Source organism: Lepidochelys kempii, chromosome 1, assembly GCF_965140265.1.
Source record: "Lepidochelys kempii isolate rLepKem1 chromosome 1, rLepKem1.hap2, whole genome shotgun sequence".
Classification (NCBI taxonomy): domain Eukaryota; kingdom Metazoa; phylum Chordata; order Testudines; family Cheloniidae; genus Lepidochelys; species Lepidochelys kempii.
In genome coordinates, this window is record NC_133256.1 from 78,769,311 (window position 1) to 78,790,171 (window position 20,861).

Consider the following 20,861-nt stretch of genomic DNA (forward strand, 5'->3'; position numbering starts at 1 on the left):
ATTGTCTGCCACAGCATCTCTCAAAGGACTACTGCACTGCAACACTAACACCACAGTACTTAGTCAAAGACTCACTCTTGTTTACATAAGAAACATTTCTTACACTGTGTAACAGCACCACCTAGTGACTAAAACAATGAGGAGTCCTTGTGGCACCTTAGAGACTAAGAAATGTATTTGGGCACAAGCTCTTGTGGCTATAACCCACTTCATCAGCTGTATGGAGTGGAAAAAATACAATAGGCAGGTATAAATAAACAGTACATGAGTTGTGGGTTATAGCCCACAAAAGCTTATGCCCAAATAAATTTTAGTCTCTAAGGCAGGGGTGGGCAAACTTTTTGGCCAGAGGGCCACATCAGGGTTCTGAAATTGTATAGAGGGCCCAAATAGCCTGGCCACCACCCCCTCCTACTTCCTGCCCCCCTCAGAATCCCTGACCTATCCAACCTCCCCTGCTCCTTGTCCCCGAACACCCTCTCCCGGGAACACCCGCCCCTAACCGCCCCCCCGCAGACCCTACCCCTTATTCCACCCCCACACCTCCTGGGACTCCCATGCCTATCCAACCCCCGCCCCCTCTCCCCCATTCCCTGTCCCCTGATGTGGGCCGCGGACCATAGTTTGCCCACCTCTGCTCTCAGGTGCCACAAGGACTCCTCGTTGTTTTTGCTGATACAGACTAACATGGCTACCCCTCTGAAACCTGTCACCTAGTGACTGCTACCAGTCATAGAATAGGCAACCTTATGATGTAGCACCACAGCAAGTGAACTAAAACTAATGGTTCCCCCTATTTTTTTTAAATCAAAAAGTGTATTAAAAAACTCATTGCTTCAAAATAATTTGTGTGCTATTTAACTGGACCTTTGCACATACAGTATGAAGTTAATAAAATATTTCCATTTTACATTACCACATGCCATTGCGTATATACGTATAACACTAATAGACTGTTTGGGAAGGATGACACTCACTCATTCTTAACAAGAAGTTACTGGGATGCCAGGTGAAACAGGATGGAGTTTACTCAGTACCATTCTCAGCTACCTGACCAGGAAAAGTAACTAGAAAACCTGCAAAAGCTCATAAATAGTAGCTCCTGACAGCCGACAGATAATATCCAGATTCCCAAACTGACCCAATCACTAGTAGCGAAGAGACAAAAAGCTGAAATCTATTAACATTAGGAGTATCCCATGACTCTCAGTTCAAGAGGCAGTATATTCCCCACCACCACTGCCTTAGAGCCTTAAAAAAAAAAAAAAAAAGTCATTTCAGAGAATCTGTCAGCATATTCTCAAACTACACTGTTTTAGGAGGCTTTGGTATGGACATATTCAGAGACAAACAGTCATCCCTTTAAACAGCAATATTTTTTTAGGCAGCTCTCCAAGTGCACATATCTGCTCTATTTCAAAGGCTGCTTAATGAAATGGACCAAATGGGCTTTTTACATTTTGATTTCCAATTGATAGGCAATTTGCTCCAGAATTTTATGAGCAGACTAGTAAACCATTTGCTAAATTAGGGCTCAACCTTGTTTCCATTCAAGTCAGCATCAGTTTTTGCCACTGACTTCAATGAGAGATGTCTGCTGAAATAACTAACTTAGATCTGAAAAACTGTTCTCTTACAACAGAAAATTAAATTATAACCTGATTTCTATTTCGCAAACAACATAAACAGAGGTATATAAATCAGAAACTGTTCAACATAACATATATTCAGAGCAACACCTGAACAAGAGGCCTGGTTTTCAAAAGGTCCACACTGCTAGCAGCCTCACTGCTATCCGTGGGACCTTCTAGATGCTTAGGCTTTTTGAGATCAGACCTCTTGCTTACATGCCGAAATAAAGATTTAGACACCCATTTTTGAAAATCTTACCTACTGTAATTTAAGGAGGGAATGTAGAACTGGACAGTAAGAAGACTCATTAAAAAGGGGGAGGGGAAGGAATTCAGAGGTAGTTTCTTTTAAAAAGTGTCTTTAACAAGAAAAATAAGGGAAGATTGACAATTAGGAAGTAGGAACTTCCAAAACATAAAATTTTGATAAGGAACAGGTAAGGGAATGTAAACCAGTGGATCCAGAGAACACACATCCAGGATTAAGCTCATTAGCTAATAGCCTAATTGAACCACTGACTATTTTTTAAAAAGTCCTGGAGAACAAAGGATTTTTCAAAAGACTGAAGAGGAAGTGGTGTGAAACTTTTGAGGAGAGAAAGTGATCCAAGTCGTTACCCTCCACAAAGTTCTCTCTCAATCCCTCAAAGTAACATGAAACATACTTAAAACATGATAAAAATCTGAATTTCTATATGATTAGAGTCAAAAATACTAAAAGTAGGTTAGCTTCCTTAAGAACAAGTCTTCCCAGACACAATTGCTTTTTTTAATTTAAGAGAGTGTGTGGTGGCAGCACAGATTTCACGTATTTTGCTTTTAGTAAAGTATGTGGTAGATCTCATGACATTTGACTCAAAATTAAATCAAATTGATTAGGACACACATTACCACATGGATTGAAAATGGCTGAAGGACTGTAAATAAAAGGTAATAACAGGCAGAGTTGTGGAGAGGAGCAGAGCAGTACAAGAATAAGCCTTAGGATCTTCTCTGTGCCCCAGAAAGGGCCATTCTAACAACTTTGGTAGCCTGGATAGAGCTAACAAGCCCCACCTACTACCAGGAGTCAGCTGTAATTACTCAGCATCTTTATAGAGGGTTCTAGGCCCAGCTTCACAAAGGGATGTAGGCATCATGATGCTGAGCACAACACCTGACTTTTACATGTCTAGAAAAATCACTGGAACAATGTGATCCACAAAGCCTGAGTTAAGTGCCCAGGCTCCCTATAGAATGAATAGGGAGAGACACATTTTAGACTATAATCCAAAAAGGCCAGCATAGGAGGCAGGGAGCTGCCTAAACTAGTCAATGGGAGATGCCAATGACAGGGGGTGTGTCCTAAGACCCACCCCTCTCATGAAGATCAGTGCTTAAATCTGTGCTGTAGGGAGATGCCTATCTTTGCTAGCCATCCACATCCAGGAACTCCTCTCCTGGAGACAAACAGCTTAGGCACCTTATGCTCAAATAAATTGGTTATTTTATACCTATATATATAAGCTTAGGCACCTTATACTCAAATAAATAAAAATATATATATACACACACACACACACACACATACACACACACCCCTATATATCTAAGGTGCCACTAGTACTCCTTTTCTTTTAGGCACCTAGGGTATTTCTTGCAATGAATTAGGCAGACCTTTATCTCCATATAAAATGGTCAGGGAGAGCAGAACCTCTTTTATAACCTTTAGAGCAGTGGTTAGGGTACTCACCTGGGATGTGGGAGACCCACAGTTCAAGTCACTCCTCTGCCTGAGAAGGGATTTGAACAGGAATTGCCACAGCTCAGGTAAGTGCTTTAACTGCTGAACTGTAGAGTGATTCTCACTCTCTGTAGCCTAATGACTATTTAATTATTAAATGACTTAACTGAAATAGAACAACTTCAATAGGAGAAACAGAGGGACCCACATCAGAATATCCCACAATCTAGTAATTAAAGCACGGCAGATCCCAGTTTAAATTCCCTCTCTTCATAAGCAAAGTACCTTTATGAATCTGGGCCCCCTAAACTAGTTATAGTAGCTAAGTAGAAGAACTCTGCACTCCTATGCAAAAGATTAGAAACTGCCCTTCATATTTGCGTCAGGAAGGAGAAATTAAAGAGAGCTAGAATGGTTAGAAAATATGAGCAGAAAAGTTTATCAAGCTTGGAAAATAAAATACAAGCTAATATTTCTGAAGAAAAATAATCCAGAAGTCATTCAAAACAGCAGGAGAAACGTGGAAAGAGGAAAGCTAAAAAGGCCAGGAGCTATTTCAGACACATAACTATCTGTTCAGAATGCAATTTAGAAAGAAAGAAAGGCAATGCCATTTTGGGGACCTTGACTAAGACTAAATGGAGCCATGTTTTTGCTTTGGCCATGATCTGGATGAAACTGGGACATGCCCAGGAGCAAGTGGTCAGAAGGGTAATCTAGGCCTTAATGCAGATGCTCTTTGGAGAAGACATCCTCATTGTCCAGTAAGAGTTTGCAAGTGTAGTAGTGCTGTGAAGACAGAACACTGGTTTACTTTAACAGCCACATTTCTCTTCCTCCACCCAACCACATTTCTTTAAGTACAGTTCCTTGCATAAGACTGATATTCCCTGCCCTCCCTTATAAAATGTTAAAGTCAGACAAGAACTGAGCAATGCTAATGTGGTCTTTTATTCAGTTCAAATTAAAAAAAATAAAAATCTTTAAATACAGACCCTGCTAATTTCAGTCTCTTATGCCTCTCCCTTTTCCAGAGGTGCTGTCTTTTAGTTGCTGCGGGGAGTGCTTGACTCCTGCTTTGCTCCAAGCTCTTGCCTCTTCCCACCCACCCCCACCTTTCTGCCCCCCACTCCTATTCCTCTAGCACTTCTTGAACACCCCTGAACAGCTGATCACAGTCAGTGTGAGGCACCTAGAGGGAGAAGGAGGAGCTGATGGGTGAGGCCCACTGGGGGGTGGGAGGTACGGGGGGAGAGGGAGCTGGTTGGGGGCACTGCTGGTAGGTGCGGAGCAGCCACTATTTTTCCCCCCCATGGGTGCTCCAGCCCCAAAGCATCCAGGGAGTCTGTGCCTATATCATTTTCCAAGCTCATATAGTGCATTTCCAACATATTTCTCAGTGGTGTAAATAATCCTTGTAGTCTTTGGAATTTAGCTTTGAATTCCTCTATTTCCCTACTCATTTGTGTGTGATCAGCAAGATAAATAGATGGAAGAATTTGGCAAGTTTTATCTAATTCAGTTTGGAGAGAAGTTTAGTTAGACTACCTGTCTTTTGTTTTATTAAAAAAAGGTGTTTGTGTGCTCAAGGAAGTCAAGATAGACTTTCATGCAACAAATAAGCATGGTCATGAATATAGACCACTTTTAAATTTGTTGTCCAAATATTTAATAACTTAGTTTGTAAACATACAAAAATGCATGGTATAGAAATCTGTATTAAAATGGAAAGTAATATTAAAGACAAGATGTGATTCTTTATTCTGCTACAAATCTGGTTCTACACAGGCACAACAGTAAAAAGTTGCTTTTGTCTAACTTGCCAGTATCACTATTCCACACAATTCAATTTCTAAAACAATTTGAGTATTTAATTGCTCCATTGTTTAATGCTGTAATTCTTACAGATGACTGAATAAAACATCTGAGATTTACCTCAACAGCCAACTCTCAGTCACCATCTATTTAAAACAATATAAATCAAAAAGGTGTTCACTGAGATTTATCAGAACAGTCATACCAGACACAGGCTTCTGGGGTTCTTCTAACAAATTTCAATATCCTGGCATGCAGGGATGTTTCACAAAGTATTCATTAATGTTTCTGGCATTATTGTCTCAGGTTGCCATAATGTGACAGTTTTAGACTCTGACTTTAAGGCCACAAGGGACAAATCATGATCTATTCTGACCTGCACACTGCAGAACATAGAACTTCACCCACCAACTCCTGAAATATAACCCCTCAACTAAGGCTGAGTTTCTGAAGTCCTCAAATCATGGTTTAAACACTTCAAGTTATAGAGAATTCACCATTTACACTAGTTTAAAACTGTAAGTGGCCCATGCTGCAGAGGAAGGTGAAAAAACACCAGGGTCTGTGTCAATCTGACCCAGGGGGAAATTCCTTTCCAACTGCAAATATGGCAATCAATTAGACCCTGCATTTGTGGGCAAGACCCACCAGTCAGATACCTGGGAAAGAATTCCCTGTAATAACTGGGAGCCCCCCCCTTCTAGTGTCCCAAATCCAGCTGTTGGGGATTTTTGCTACTGGCAAAATGGGCCACATGCCATTGCAGGCAATCCTATCATACCATCCCCTCCATAAACTTATCAAGCTCAGCCTTGAAGCCTGTTAAGTTTTTTGCCCCCACTGCTCCTCTTGGAAGGCTATTCCAGAACTTTACTCCAGTGATGGTTAGAAACCTTCGCCTAATTTTGAGCCTAAAGTTGTTGGCCAGTTGATATGCATTTGTTCTTGTGCTTAACTGAAATAACTCCTCTCCCTCCCTGGTACTGACCCCTGCAATATACTTAGAGCAATCATATCTCCCCTCAGCCTTCTTTTGGTTAAGCTAAACAAGCCAAGCTCTGAGTCTCCTCTGATAAAGCAGATTTTCCATTCCTCTGATCATCCTAGTAGCCCTTCTCTGCACCTCTTCCAGTTTGAACTCATCTCTTCCTTAAAGATAGGAGACCAGAATTGCACATGGTATTCCCAATGTTTCACCAGTGCCTTGTATAATGGTACGAACATTTCCCCGTCTCTACTGGGAATAGGGTTACTGCAAATTGCTCCAACTGCACAGGTCTGCCAGTCTTCACTTGGAGAAGCTGCTATTAATGCTAGTTTAATGTTGCTGGACAAAAAGGCATCAATAACCAAAGCATCTTTTCTCCACTCATGTTCCAATATCAGCACAAACATTATCAGCTACACAAAGTCTGACTAGAGTCTGTAACAGCAATTTAAGTATCAAGTGTCACCCCAAAATTTGTGGTTCATCTGGTTACTTGTTTTTATTTTACTTTTGTCACCTATGCACATGTTTAACAACGGTCCCCAAAACTCTTAAATGCAGTCACCTAAAACACAAAACAATAGGCTTCAATTACAAACACCAATGTAAGCTCTTCTAGAAATCCTTCAACTGACCATGTGATGAGACTCTGTACCAACCATCTCCCTGAAGGCTCATAAAAAGTGGACTTTGGGGTATGCCCAGGCTGACAAACCCAGGCTCTGGAAGAATGAGGAAGGAAGTACATTCTAGAGGCCAGGCCCTCTCCCAGAGAATATTCTGCAAGCAGCCGCCTCTCATTTTCAGATCAATTAAGTGCCACTTGCACATGCCTACTGATCTGAACTGCACAGATAGTCTCTCAAGTAAGGTTCCAGGTCCCAAACTATTTAGTTTGAAAGGTTAAACCCATCACCTTGCAGTTCATCTGGAATCCAGTGCAACTCTGAGTATTGGTGCTGTGCTCCCTGCACTATGCTCAAAGGAGCAGACACACTCTGCACAACCTTGAGTTTGAATGGTTCCAGAGTGTACCCACAACATGGACTGCATTACAATCATATTGTCCTGAGGTGACAAAAGGAAAGGATGATGATAGCAAAAGCTGCATCAGAAGAAGAGCTTGAACTCTTCTAGCCACTTCTAGATTTAAAAAACAAAAAAACCACCTTTTGGCACTGCTACTTGATCTTTTAAAAGCAGCTCTTGTTCCAACCACCTTCAATATTGTGAAACTAGGTCAAATGGTGGATGCAACCCCTCTTTCAGTAGCACATACATGACTGTTGCCAATTTTTTCCCCATTGCTTTCAGCCTATTTTCATCTGGTCTTATTATCAAGACTAAGCCTCAGTCCGGTAACCCTCACCCATTCGGTTTTCATACAGGACTTATTTGCTCCATTGCACAAGCAAAGCATGATCTGATTTGAATACCTGCAGCATTCTCATTACATATCAGAATATTTTGTTTTCCGTATGTCTAATTCCATTTAGTTGTAATCTTCCATTTTAAATTATTCTGTTTATATGAAGACGTTCCAAAATGGAAAGCTGGATTATTCCATATTTGAAGTTACCCTCATTCTTGATCACAGATGGCCACTAAGTCAGAATCTTACTGCTGACTGACCAGGACAACTAGTCTCTGGACAGACAGCAATGCAGTCCTGTGGACTCCTACCAGAAAGAGTACTGCAGCTCAAAGAGTCTGTCGGACTCTTAATAATGTTGCATGTGATTTGTTTAGTTGAGGCTGACCTTAAGTTTCCATTTCTTGACTTGAAATTTCCAGTTCAGAAGACCAAGTGATGCAACTGCATCAAGCTTCCAGTTTAATTAGGAAACAAAATCTGCTGATCAGAATAGTAAGTACATGCCACAAGTTTAAAGTTGAATTTACTACAGAACATACATGAGCAACAAAATAATGTGCTATCAACTGTATTTATGTGCTGCAAACATATTTAACACACATTCACTTTTTTTAAATGTAAACTTACCTATAAGTTCTGCTTAGTCAATGTTAACTTCCCTGCACAGAACTAAGATTTTAGACTCTGTTACTAGAGATATTTTCCTACAATAAGAGACGGTAAATCCAGATTTATGGAAATATTTCAGTGATACTACTCTTTTATTAATAGAATGATGAAGATGTTCTCCAATAATTAACAAAAGGGAGTAAAAATCAGGCTTCTAACCTACTTGATACAACTGGAATTTGTCAGTTTGATGACACTACTCATGGCTAACAATATGCTTGCTGACTGTAATTTTATGTACTCTACGTAGATAATGATATAATTGATTCCATGTGCACACCAATGGCATCATTGATTTTATAGAGAAAAGTGTAAACATAGGGTTTACACTTCTTCCAGTAGTCTCCTCAGTTAGCATTTTCATGGGTGTTTCCACATGGCCGAGTTTATATACAGTATGTAGCTTCTGCTGTTGAACAGTAGGAAAAGTCTGAGGTTGTTACATAGCTAAGGATATGTCACAATGTTCTGCCTGAATAGAGCTAAATACACTTTTACTCGGATTACCACCTTGCAAGAGTTTGTTCTTTCATATATTTAGAACAAAAAGTTACATAAATAAAAAAAGCTTTCAGTGTGATCCAAAAAAAGAGGAAGATATTGAAAAATATTCTTGACAGGACCATGAGAATACATACCTTACTTAAACATTGACACTTAATTACTTGTGCAAGATAGGAAGGCTTATTTGGATCAAGTAAAGTGTGTCTTTTAAGTATTTAAACAGTTTTGCTCAAACTGTTTCAAGAACAGCTGCCATTTCCTTGAAATGTCTGAAGAAGTCCTGAAAAAGAAGAGGCAATATTAAACTGCACTTTAACAATTTGCATTGTAGTTAAAGCCAACAGCTTCTTGTTGGAATTTTTTCCCTATGTTTACAAATAGCACCCAAGATTATAGTATCTAAAATATGAGAACTTTATTCCAGTTTGCTTTATGCATTAGTCAGCACTTTGTGTAAAGTCACTTTCATTATAGTCTGATGCCATATTTGTGTGGTTTTGTCTTATGCCTTTGGAAACAGGAGAGAAAAAAAATGTTTTAGAAGTGGGAAAATGTGGTTGTAAGACCACAGAAATTGATAGGAGTAATACCTGAAAGTATTTTTATTCCCAGTTTGAAATAACCTCGATATTCAGTTTACAGTGTCCCTTTCACATAGCAATTGAACAGCAATATATTAAATAGTTTCCAATCTACAGAGTTGAGACTCGAGCAGATCTAGATTCAGAAAAATCACCAGTCATCCCTTGCCTTTTTAATACATTTTTCACTAAAGGGATTTATTGATAGTTAGCCTTGTAGAAGTTTAGTTTAAAAACAAAGGAGATGTAATGACCCTTTAATATAACTGAACTGATAGCTAAACAAAAGCTCTCACCACCACCACCCAGGTTTTCAGCTATAGGCAAAGGAATTAAGGACCACTATGATAAGATTGCAGTGGGGGGGGGGGGGAGGAAGGAGGAGAATAGTAAAATTGTACTGGGGTGCAGGTATGCTGTGACTGAACAGAAGATATGGCAATAGAAGAACACAGTGGGGCACCAGAGCTGGAACATTTCAGGGGGGAGGGAATCCACCAATAAACCAAAATAAAACCTTCCTTTAATGGCTGTTACAGTAGGTCCACAAATGCCAGCAAAAAGGAGCGTACAACATTTTATATGAAGAGCCAAGATTTTTCAGCCTTAGAGGAATAGAATCAACTTGACGACTAGTCATTTAAAAACAATGTTTCAGGTATTACACCTCCCCAGAGAACCCCAGCCAATTTTTGTGGCTTTGCAGCCATATTTTTTTACTACTCTGTTACTTGGTTGTTGCATGAAAGACTCACACAAATCAAGAAAGAGAATGTGACTGACTACCTGATTATATGGGAGACCACAGTGAAACCAACTACACAAAGTAAACACCCCCTCCCCTTGGATTTTTTTTCATTTATAGCACTAGTAACATCCTCCTACCTCAGAGTGAAGTGCTATTTTTTAAATGGCATTGTTCCTAGTGATTTGTGCGTGTTTACTTTTATAAATGTAAGCCTGTAAAATATAAGCTATATAATCACACTGGGAGGTCGCTCTGTTCAGCATTAGGAAGTCTCTTCCAGCAAGCTCAACCTATTGGTAGTCTACTTTCACCTCTCCACGTTTATTGTGTGGGGAAGGGAGAGCAGCAGCAGCAGAGACTTAATTAGCAGCTGCTGTTTAACTATATAGTCAGAAATGGTTCCAAAAGTTAGTGTACATTCAGCTATGATGATTCAAGTGATTTGGAGATTCGTGTTTATTTTGAAGAAGCTAAGAGAGTTGCACAAATTTTTTTTTTTAAATTGACAATTCCACTTCATGAGGAATATGTACAAATCAGTTATGTTTAAATTTGGGACCGTCTCACCAGATTAAACTCTCTGAAAGAGCAGCTAGCCCTCTGCCTCTTTAAGTACCATAAAAGAACCCAGAAAGCTCTTATTAGGCCCAAGACTAAAGAAATGCAAAACAATTTTTAAAGTTAAGGATTTATCATACATTAGCTCCTTACCCATTTGACCCTGGCCATTTCACATGATCTCACAGAACCCTCCAAACTCCCAGCAATCTGACTTCTGGCACCGGCTATTGCTCTAAGTCAGGGGTTCCCAAACTTGGTTCAGGGCTTGTTCAGGGTAAGCCCCTGACAGGCCATGAGACGCTTTGTTTACCTAAGCGTCTGCAGGTACAGCTACTTGCGGCTCCCAGTGACCGGCCAATGGGAGCTACGGGAAGCGGTGGCCCACCCCACGCCACTTCCCGCAGCTCCCATTGGCCGGGAACGAAGAACCACGGCCACTGGGAGCTGCGAGCAGCTGGTTACCTGAGCATCCACAGGTACAAAGTGTCTCACCGCCTGCCAGGGGCTTACCCTGAACAAGCCACGAACCAAGTTCAGGAACCCCTGCTCTAAGCATTAAGGATTTTTTTTCCTGGAAGTTTGGTTTCAGGCTTTAATTCAAATTTTAGTTTTTAAGGCTGGAGTGGTCCCACAGACCTCTTGAGCTTCAAACACACTCAGTGATTGCAGGACAGGCAGCTGGGTAGCAAACTAGACAGATCATCAAGCGAGTTAACATACTAAGAGATCTAGTAGTCTTTGGTTACAATTTTACTCATTGAAACAGGATAGTTTTGATAAGGGCAAAGCAATTTTAAACTTGGAATTCTTAAGTCAGAGTTCTTATTAAATTAACAATGTTTGGGTTCAGTTGCTTAAGCAAATAGATTTTTAATCTGAACCATATGTAGATGTCTCATCTTTCCATTACCACATATGTAATTAAATGTCTCAAATGTGCTTTCGTAGATGTAAACATTTGCGTATCTATTAAGAAAGTACTGTTGTATGCAACTCTTTTTGAGAGGTAACACTTGTATGAAACTGGATTACAAACCTGGAACTGTGGGATTGTCATTTCAAAAGACCTGCTCATTATCTGGCCCGACGGCTCTGCCACTTTTAGTGTCATTGTAACGTAAGGATACTTAAGAGACCTGCAGCTGTCAGAGCTCACTGCCATTCCCAGTTTCCACTGAATATCTATAATCTGAAGAAAAGAGAGCAACCAAACCGTTTTTGAACACTTCCAATCAAGCCTACTGACACTCAACTATACTATCAGTAATTAAGGCTATGTTTAGTGATGGGTAAAAGTCATGGACAGTAAACAAAAATTCACGGCCAGTGACCTGTCTATGACTTGTACTATATACCCCTGACAAAAAAATTTGTAAAGGGGGGGGGGGGGAGAAGAGAGGAGGAGGTGTGCAGTGTGTGTCCCAGGACACTGGCTGGGGTGGGGTGGGGGGCGCAGTTGGTGGGGCTGGCAAGCTTCTTACCTGGAAGCAGCAACACCAGACTCCCTCAGCTCCTAGGCAGAGCCAGGCAGCTCTGTGCGCTGCCTCCGCCCCGAGTGCCGGTTCTGCAGCTCCCATTGGCCGGGAACTGTGGCCAATGGGAGCAGCGGGGGCAGTGCCTGCAGGCGGTGCACAGAGCTGCCAGGCCACTCCTCCTGAGAGGTGTTGCCAGCTCCAGGGAGCTCACACCCCACTACCTGCCCAGAGCCCTCACCCCCTCCTGCACACTAACACCCAGCCCTGAGTCCCCTCCCACACCTAAACTGCTGCTGCTGCTGGTGGGAGGTGGTGGCCGATGCTGCCCCAGCAGTGGCTGGCCTGAGGGCCACCTGAGCTGTTCAAAAGTCACAGAATCCATGACTAACTTGCAGCCTTATCAGTAATACATTAGCCCACCATCCTCTAGCTCACCCAGAAGCTGTGGGCTTGATGTAGGAGCTATTGAGTAAAATTCTGTGGTCTGTTTATTGCTGGAGGTCAGACTAACAATTCCTTGTGGCCTAAAGCAGTGGTTCTTAACCTTTCCATACTAATGTACCCCTTTTGGGAGATTGATTTGTCTCGTGTACCCCCGAGTTTCACCTCACTTAAAAAGAAAAAAAGACTACCTGCTTAGAAAAATCAGACAAAGGTGTCACAGCACACTATTACAGGAAAAAATGCTTACTTTCTCACTTTTACCATATAATAAAATTCATTGAATATAAATATTGTACTTACATTTCAGTATATAGTATACAGAGCAATATAAACAAGTCATTGCAGGAAGAAATTTTAGTTTGCACTGACTTGCTAGTGCTTTTTATGTAGCGTGTTGTAAAACTAGGCAAATATTTAGATGAGTTGATGTACCCTCTGGAAGATGTCTGCATACTCCCAAGGGTACATGTACCTCCAGTTGAGACATCACTGGCCTCAAATATCTATTAAACTATAGCTAAAACTGCAGAAAATGGAATATAACGTTAAGAAATGTTGGATCATAAAGGGTCACCTACTAGATGCTCTAAACAAGACTAAATTCTTCTCTATCCTGACCCCTTAAATCAGTGGTTCTCAACCAGAGGTACACAGAGGTCTTCCAGGGGGTACATCAACTCATCTAAATATTTTCTTAGTTTTACAACAGGCTACATAAAAAGCAGTAGCAAGTCAATACAAAACTAAAATTTCACACACACGACTTGTTTATACTGCTCTATATACTATACACTGAAATACAAGTACAATGTTTACTGTAAAGAAATCTTCTCCTTGGGCTGCCACCTTGACATGGTGGAGAAGCTTGCGTATACTTAAGACCCTAAGACCGATGCTGTTGGGAGTCCTGTACTTCTAGTAGGGTCACTCTTTGCAGTAAGGTCGAAGGCAAGGTACCAGACAAAGTGCAGCCCAACTCAACACAACCCAGTATAAGACCTCAATGGCAGAGCAGGCAGATGAAGCAGGATCACCTCTCAATGGCTGCAACAGAGGAGAAACCCCTGGTTGTCTCGGACTTCCTTGCCACAAGACACAGGTGCCTCTTCTGCCAAGATTTGTGTGGCTGTTGGTGCACTATGGCTCCCCCAACATTAAACTACTCAAATGCAGGCTTCTCTCACAGGAAGAGCTTCCCCCCACCCCCAATATTTATATTCCAATTTTTTATTTATATAGTTAAAAATGAGAAAAAGCAATTTTTCAGTAATAGTGTGCTGTGACACTTTTGTATTTTTATGTCTGATTTTGTAAGCAAGTAGTTTGTGAGGTGAAACTTGTGGATACTCAAGACAAATCTGACTCCTGAAAGGTATACGGGTAGTCTAGAAAGGTTGAGAGCCACTGCCTTAAATAAACCTGGATCTCAACTGCAGCTCCCCTTCCTCCCCCAAAAAAGTTGTTGTTCTAAAGTACTTTGTAGCCATGCAAACATAGCTTCAAATTACTATATAGAACACAATTTCAGGAAAAAAAGAGGCCCTGGAGAATTCAATAAGTCAGTGGGAGAGGCAAATACATCATCCATTTCTTCTACCGTTCAGTAGCATTTATGGGTCCATTTTCATTTTAAGACTCTACTAGCCAGTCAATACAACCAGGATTTAGGCACAGGTTTCCAGCTTGGCATTAAGCAGTTACATTTCACTTGCCCAGACAACAGGCTTTTTCCTGGCATAGCAGAGATCATCATCCGTCAATAGTCATAATTATAAATTTACAATTGCAAATTTTGGTGAAGTTTGATTTGACTGAAGTTTCGTAGATAAACACAAATTCAAGAAAACACATTTTCAACTGTTTGTTGTTACTTGCTAGGCAATTACTATGAAGTCAGATTGTTATTTGAAAGAGGATTAGATACAGATATTCAAAAGCATGGTTCTGCTGACAACTCCAGGGTTCTAGTATCACTCAAGCTTCACTGATTTTATTTTTGATCCTTAACAAAAAGGGTTAAGGACACGTCTAGGTCTTCACAATTGTGTTGCAATGAAATGTTTCTTCAACAACATAAGCTCCAATAATTTAGCAGATACACATGACTGAAAGGCACTGGCATTAAATCCTAAGGGTTTTTTTTAAATGAACACACACAATCAAAGATTAAGTCCTTAAAGAAGGGCAAGAGCAAAACCTACTTAAGGGTTGCTTATGGTGAGCTCTTAGTGCTCTGTTGTTGTTGTTTGTAAGTATACAAGCAGGAACAGATTTTTCTGCTGCCAGTGCAATTTTTCATGGCAGGAGGATTTTACCCACCCATCTTTAATTGATAAAGAAAATCAGGGTAACATCACTCCTAAGCCCCTGATAAGAGGCACAAGACTGTACTAATGCCTATATGAAACCTTTTTGTTATGGTTGTATTCTTTGTAATCTTCATCAAGGATTTAGGAGCTAGAAGTATTCTTAGCTAACTCTAGACTTTCAGAAACACATGTTGAATTTTTTCAAATACTCAACTTGATCTATTCATGCATTAAAAGAAGCAGAATTACTGTTTTATTTTTGTGCATGAAAGTTCATAACATGACCGTATCAGTTTTATATAAAGATCATGCATAAGTATTAATGTAAGAATTCACATCAGAATGTTTTGCTTAAGTACATGAATGTCAGAGCCTTATTGTGCTATACACTAAGTAAAATGTTAAACTCATGGAAGTTAAAATATTAAAGCTCCATTTTAACTCACTAACAACGATGAGAAGCGTAGTTTGAACAGACTGTCACTTGTATGAATAAGCAGACACACTTTTTTTTTGTAATTAAAAGTGCCAAGTGTGTTTAGTGCCAGTCACTTCTTTCAAGGTATAAAACCTATATACAACTTTAAGTAGAAATCTATGTTGTCAGAATGAAAATGCAGTATTAATGGAAGTCTTCTAAACTTGTTAGAAAAATATTGAACCACCTAGCTCTATATGTTTAAGTATTTGTAAGTGTTAAGGGGAAAGTAGTATTAGCCAGGTCTAATCACAATGGGCAGGCATCCAACAGTCCATTAAATATATTGTTTGCCACTTTTGCAGCAGCATCCACCATGAAGTAAGCATTTTTGGAAAGTTAATGCGATTGAATCAGAAGTCTGAGCTAGTTACCTGTCCCACTGTTGCCATATTTCTAGCATCTTCTGACATAATGATAGATTTGCCCTGTTCTTTCCATATATGGCGAATAACCTGAACTGCATGTTTTGGCAGCATTCTGATTACATTACCCAGACCAGTGGAGAGTTCTTCTGCAGAGAGGTTGTTTTTGGCTGCTGTGCTGTAGATAAATTTAAAACAAACAATTTGTAGGTTTTTGTAAGAGTGATGTTCAAGAAATCCAGGGTTTTTTTAAAATAGGCAAACATTTCCATTAGTGTTCTGTTCATGAATATTATTTTACATAGTAATTGTGTAATGCAACCTACATACTCTTTTCGCAAAGGATTTTACTTAATTTCCCCCAAAGTAAACTGTGCTAAGAATTTGCATGCAAGGTCCCCACAAGGGAGCAACTTCCTTTTATTTATGTATACCCCATCTATTTAATATTCATAAATATTCTAAGTGGAAAAACAGATTAGCTTCTGATTTATGAATTTAAAAAATTGAGTTAATACAAGTTTGCAAGCCCCTTTAGATCCTCTCAAGTACTCAAAGTCAAAATTTTCTGGCTCCTCAGCCTTAATTTATACCTTTCCACCTTTTATAGCCCCCCCCCCCTTTTTTATTCTTTAAAGAAAGAATAAAAATTAAGAGGTATAGGCAGGATGGGTTCTGGCTTACCTGAATAAAAAGGAAACAACATTAATTATCTTTGCTAGGTCAGCAACATTCATTTCAACTCCAGCTGTTTGAAATCTCTAGAAACACAAACAAATGTAAGTCTTAGAAACATTCTGTAATTCACGTGACGTTATATACAATGAATGTAAGTGATTTGCTTTTGGATGACCACTAATCATAACTTACCTGGCATAGTTCTACTGTATTTACACCTGGGATCTGACAGTGAAGATGCTGAATAATTCGCTCACACTACAAAGAAAAAGTTACATGGACAATAACTAGTGAAATTATTAAAATATCATGCTTTAAAAATATCTGTACAGAGGGTGTACACCTAGAGTCATGTGGTTTCAATACACAGTGGCCAAGCGAAGAAGCCTATTGTGGCAATATACAAATAGTGTGCTACACCACTTTACACATATACTAGGTGAAGAGGAAAAGGATGTATTAAGTCAGTGGCTGCTGCTAAAACTACATTTAAATACCATCAAACCCACAAGAGTGGAAAAAAAAAAAAATGTTCAAACCACTAGCCTACCTGCTTTGCACTGCTTACAACACAGCTGCAACTAGTGATACAATTCAGCACTAAGGGTGCATTTTCCAATGATTTAATAGAAAACATGAAAGGGATTGTTTGCCAGCCTTGCTGTTCCAGTGTGTACTACTCAAAAGCAAAATCAGTATTTTCTAAAAATACAAAATTGGCTTAGTCTCACTAATCACTAGAGGATGTGGTCCACTAAGGCAAAGGTGGGGGACATTACTATTACCCTATCAGGGAAATTTGCACTCGAACAGCTAGTAACATAACCATCACTTCAAACATTTTACAATACACAAAAGCATAAAAGCTAAATATAGAAATATTACTTACTAGCTCAGCAAATAGATCCTTAGGTATTAGTTTAATAATATCAGCAGTACTACCAAAATCTAAAAAAAAAAAAAAAAAAAAAATTAGCTGTGTGCCCTTAAATAAAAAAAAAAAAAAATCCTCTCAGCTCATGGGAAGGCTCTCAGCTCAACCCCTCCACACGGACAGTGTCTGCATTTTAAACAAAATCTTTGGTCAAGATCCAGGAGTTTATTGCCAGATTTCTGCTTCATGAACAAAAACTAAACCTATTAAAAATACCTAATGACCACATTAAAGGTAAATATTAATCACAATTGAATCCATAGAGACATAGATTTTAAGGTCAGAAAGAACCATTATGATCTCTAGACTGACTTCCTGCATAACTCTCAGAACATTATCTGGTATTTCTACATTAAGTCAATATCTTATATTTGAGCTACAGCACTTTTTTTTTTTTTTTTTTTAAAGTCAGTCCTAATTGAAAGACTTCAAGTGACTGAGAATCACCTCCCCAGATAAGTTGTTCTAAGGGTTAGTTACACTCACTGTTAAAAGACAAGGATGACTTGTGGCACCTTAGAGACTAACAAATTTATTAGAGCATAAGCTTTCGTGAGCTACAGCTCACTTCATTGGATGCATACAGTGGAAAAATATAGTGGGGAGATTTTATATACACAGAGAACATGAAACAATGGGTGTTACCATACAGACTGTAACAGGAGTCAGGTTTCAGAGTAACAGCCATGTTAGTCTGTATTCGCAAAAAGAAAAGGAGTACTTGTGGCACCTTAGAGACTAACCAATTTATTTGAGCATAAACTTTCGTGAGCTACCCTCTGATGAAGTGAACTGTAGCTCACGAAAGCTTATGCTCAAATAAATTGGTTAGTCTCTAAGGTGCCACAAGTACTCCTTTTCTTTTTGTAACAAGAGTGACCAGGAAAGGTGAGCTAGGATGGGTGGGAACCTTTTGGAGTGATAATCAAGGTGGGCCATTTCCAGCACTTTACAAGAACAGTAGGAGGGGAAATAAACAAGGAGAAATAGCTTTACTTTGTGTAATGACACATCCACTCCCAGTCTTTATTCAAGCCTAAATTAATTGTATCCAGTTTGCAACCTAATTCCAATTCAGCAGTCTCTCCTTAGAGTCTGTTTTTTTGTTGAAGAATTGCCACTTTTAGCTCTATAATCGAGTGACCAAAGAGACTGAAGTGTTCTCAGACTGGTTTTTGAATATTATAATTCTTGACATCTGATTTGTGTACATTTATTCTTTTACGTAGAGACTGTCCAGTTTGGCCAATGTACATGGCAGAGGGGCATTGCTGGCACATGATGGCATATATCACATTGGTAGATGTGCAGGTGAACGAGTCTCTGATAGTGTGGCTGATGTGATTAGGCCCTATGATGGAAACCCTATCCTGGAAACCTACTGACCACTATACTTACCTATATGCCTCTAGCTTTCATCCAGATCACACCACACGATCCATTGTCTACAGCCAAGCTCCAGGATACAACCACATTTGCTCCAAACCCTCAGACAGAGACAAACACCTACAAGATCTCTATCTTACAACTACAATACCCACTTGCTGAAGTGAAGAAACAGATGGACAGAGCCAGAAGAGTACCCAGAAGTTACGTACTACAAGCCAGGCCCAACAAAGAAAATAACAGAACGCCACTAGCCATCACCTTCAGCACCCAACTAAAACCTCTCCAACGCATCATCAAGGATCTACAACCTATCCTGAAGGACGACCCATCACTCTCACAAATCTCGAGAGACAGACCAGTCCTTGCTTACAGACAGCCCCCCAACCTGAAGCAAATACTCACCAGCAACCACACACCACACAACAAAAATACTAATCCATGAACCTATCCTTGCAACAAAGCCCACTGCCAACTGTGTCAACGTATCTATTCAGGGGACACCATCATAGGGCCTAATCACATCAACCACACTACCAGAGGCTCGTTCACCTGCACCTCTACCAATATGATACATGCCATCATGTGCCAGCAATGCCGCTCTGCCATGTACATTGGCCAAACTGGACAGTCTCTATGTAAAAGAATAAATGGACACAAATCAGACATCAGGAATTATAATGTTCAAAAACCAGTCGGAGAACACTTCAATCTCTTTGGTCACTCGATTACAGACCTAAAAGTGGCAATTCTTCAACAAAAAAAAACTTCAAAAACAGACTCCAAGGAGAGATTGCTAAATTGGAATTAAGTTGCAAACTGGATACAATTAATTTAGGCTTGAATAAAGACTGGGAGTGGATGTGTCATTACACAAAGTAAAACTATTTCCCCGTGTTTATTTCCCCTTCTACTGTTCTTGTAAAGTGCTGGAAATGGCCCACCTTGATTATCACTCCAAAAGGTTTCCCCCCATCCCTGCTCCCCTGCTGGTAATAGATCACCTTTCCTGGTCACTCTTGTTACAGTCTGTATGGTAACACCCATTGTTTTATGTTCTTGTGTATATAAATCTCCCCACTATATTTTCCACTGCATGCATCCAATGAAGTGAGCTGTAGCTCATGAAAGCTGCTGCTCTAATAAATGTTAGCCTTTACGGTGTCACATGTACTCGTTTTCTTTTTGGGGATACAGACTAACCCAGCTGCTATTCTGAAACGACTCACTGTTAAAAACCTGAATCCAAAAATGTTCAGTTTCTTCCAAGAAGTGATAGCCACATAACGGCAGGCCTTGGCCCTCTCTTAAGGTGTCAGCAAAGCTCAGAGACAGTCGTGTGTGTGTGTACACGCAACTCCAGACCCATCTCCACCTTGTGTCCCACCACTACCACCTCCATGTACCACCCTAACTCCCTCTCCATTGCCCCCATATAGCACCCCCGTGCCCTGAGCTCCCCTTCCCTGTTGCCTCACCCACTCCTCCCCCCGTGCCCCATCAATCTCTTCCTAGCCAACACCCCACCTCCACCCGTCCATCCATGGGCCCCACAGCCCCGCCCTCTCACCAAAGGACTCCAAGGCCGGCGCGCCCACCACGGCAGCTCCGGCCGCCATCCTCCCGCCAGCCACCCGGAGACCCCGTCAGGCTGCTTCCGCTAACAACACCCGCGAGCGGCCACCCTCATTGGTTAGCAACTACAGACCCACCCTCCGCTGTCCAATCATCAGTCGGCTACCTTCCGCCGCACTTCACGCTTATTGGCTGCTGGGCCCTTGGGCCGCCCCGCTCCCGAGCTCTCACTGGTTGCTCATTATGGCGTTGAAATCAAGCGCCAGGCGGTGGGGTCGGCGCCAAGCACGCGACTCCGTCGGAGGCGATCGCGCGGAGCTAGGCGCCCAGGGCGCTTGTCCGGCCCCAGCGGTTTGTGTGCGTCTAGCTCAGCGAGCCGCTGACTCGGCCTGTCTCGCGCGGCGCGTGGCCTGAACTTCCTCGCGGGCTGCCGCTCTGTGTCCTTGATCTGTGACGTCTTCCCTTTCCGGCGGCGTTCCCGGAGTGAAAGGGCATTGCCCCCCCCCCCCCCCCCCGTTTAAAACCTGTTGGATGAGACTCCAGATTTCAGTCGGTACGGTCACTAAATCAAAAGGGATCCGAGAGGTACTTAGTTGCATCCGATGAAGTGAGCTGTAGCTCA

The 20,861-nt window shown here is 40.9% G+C and overlaps 1 protein-coding gene across 5 annotated transcripts in view; it reads right to left on the bottom strand.

Moving 5' to 3' along the window:
- Positions 1-20,340, bottom strand: part of COMMD6 (COMM domain containing 6) — a 28,780-nt gene extending 8,440 nt beyond the window's left edge. For 2 of the 5 annotated variants that reach the window (XR_012159290.1, XR_012159291.1), the window contains exons 1-7: positions 20,235-20,339; positions 17,234-17,292; positions 16,537-16,602; positions 16,351-16,427; positions 15,676-15,844; positions 11,632-11,784; positions 8,840-8,985 (exon numbers count right to left, since the gene is read on the bottom strand). Coding sequence is in view for 3 of the 5 variants with exons in the window: in XM_073346923.1 (XP_073203024.1) it covers positions 8,935-8,985; positions 11,632-11,784; positions 15,676-15,844; positions 16,351-16,427; positions 16,537-16,602; positions 17,234-17,292; positions 20,235-20,283 (624 nt within the window). In the remaining 2 variants the exon portion in view is untranslated. Of the gene's footprint in view, positions 1-7,970; positions 8,986-11,631; positions 11,785-15,675; positions 15,845-16,350; positions 16,428-16,536; positions 16,603-17,233; positions 17,293-20,234 lie in introns of those variants that run through there. The other 3 variants (XM_073346948.1, XM_073346923.1, XM_073346941.1) reach the window with 3 other exon arrangements.
- Positions 20,341-20,861: the final 521 nt, after the last annotated feature.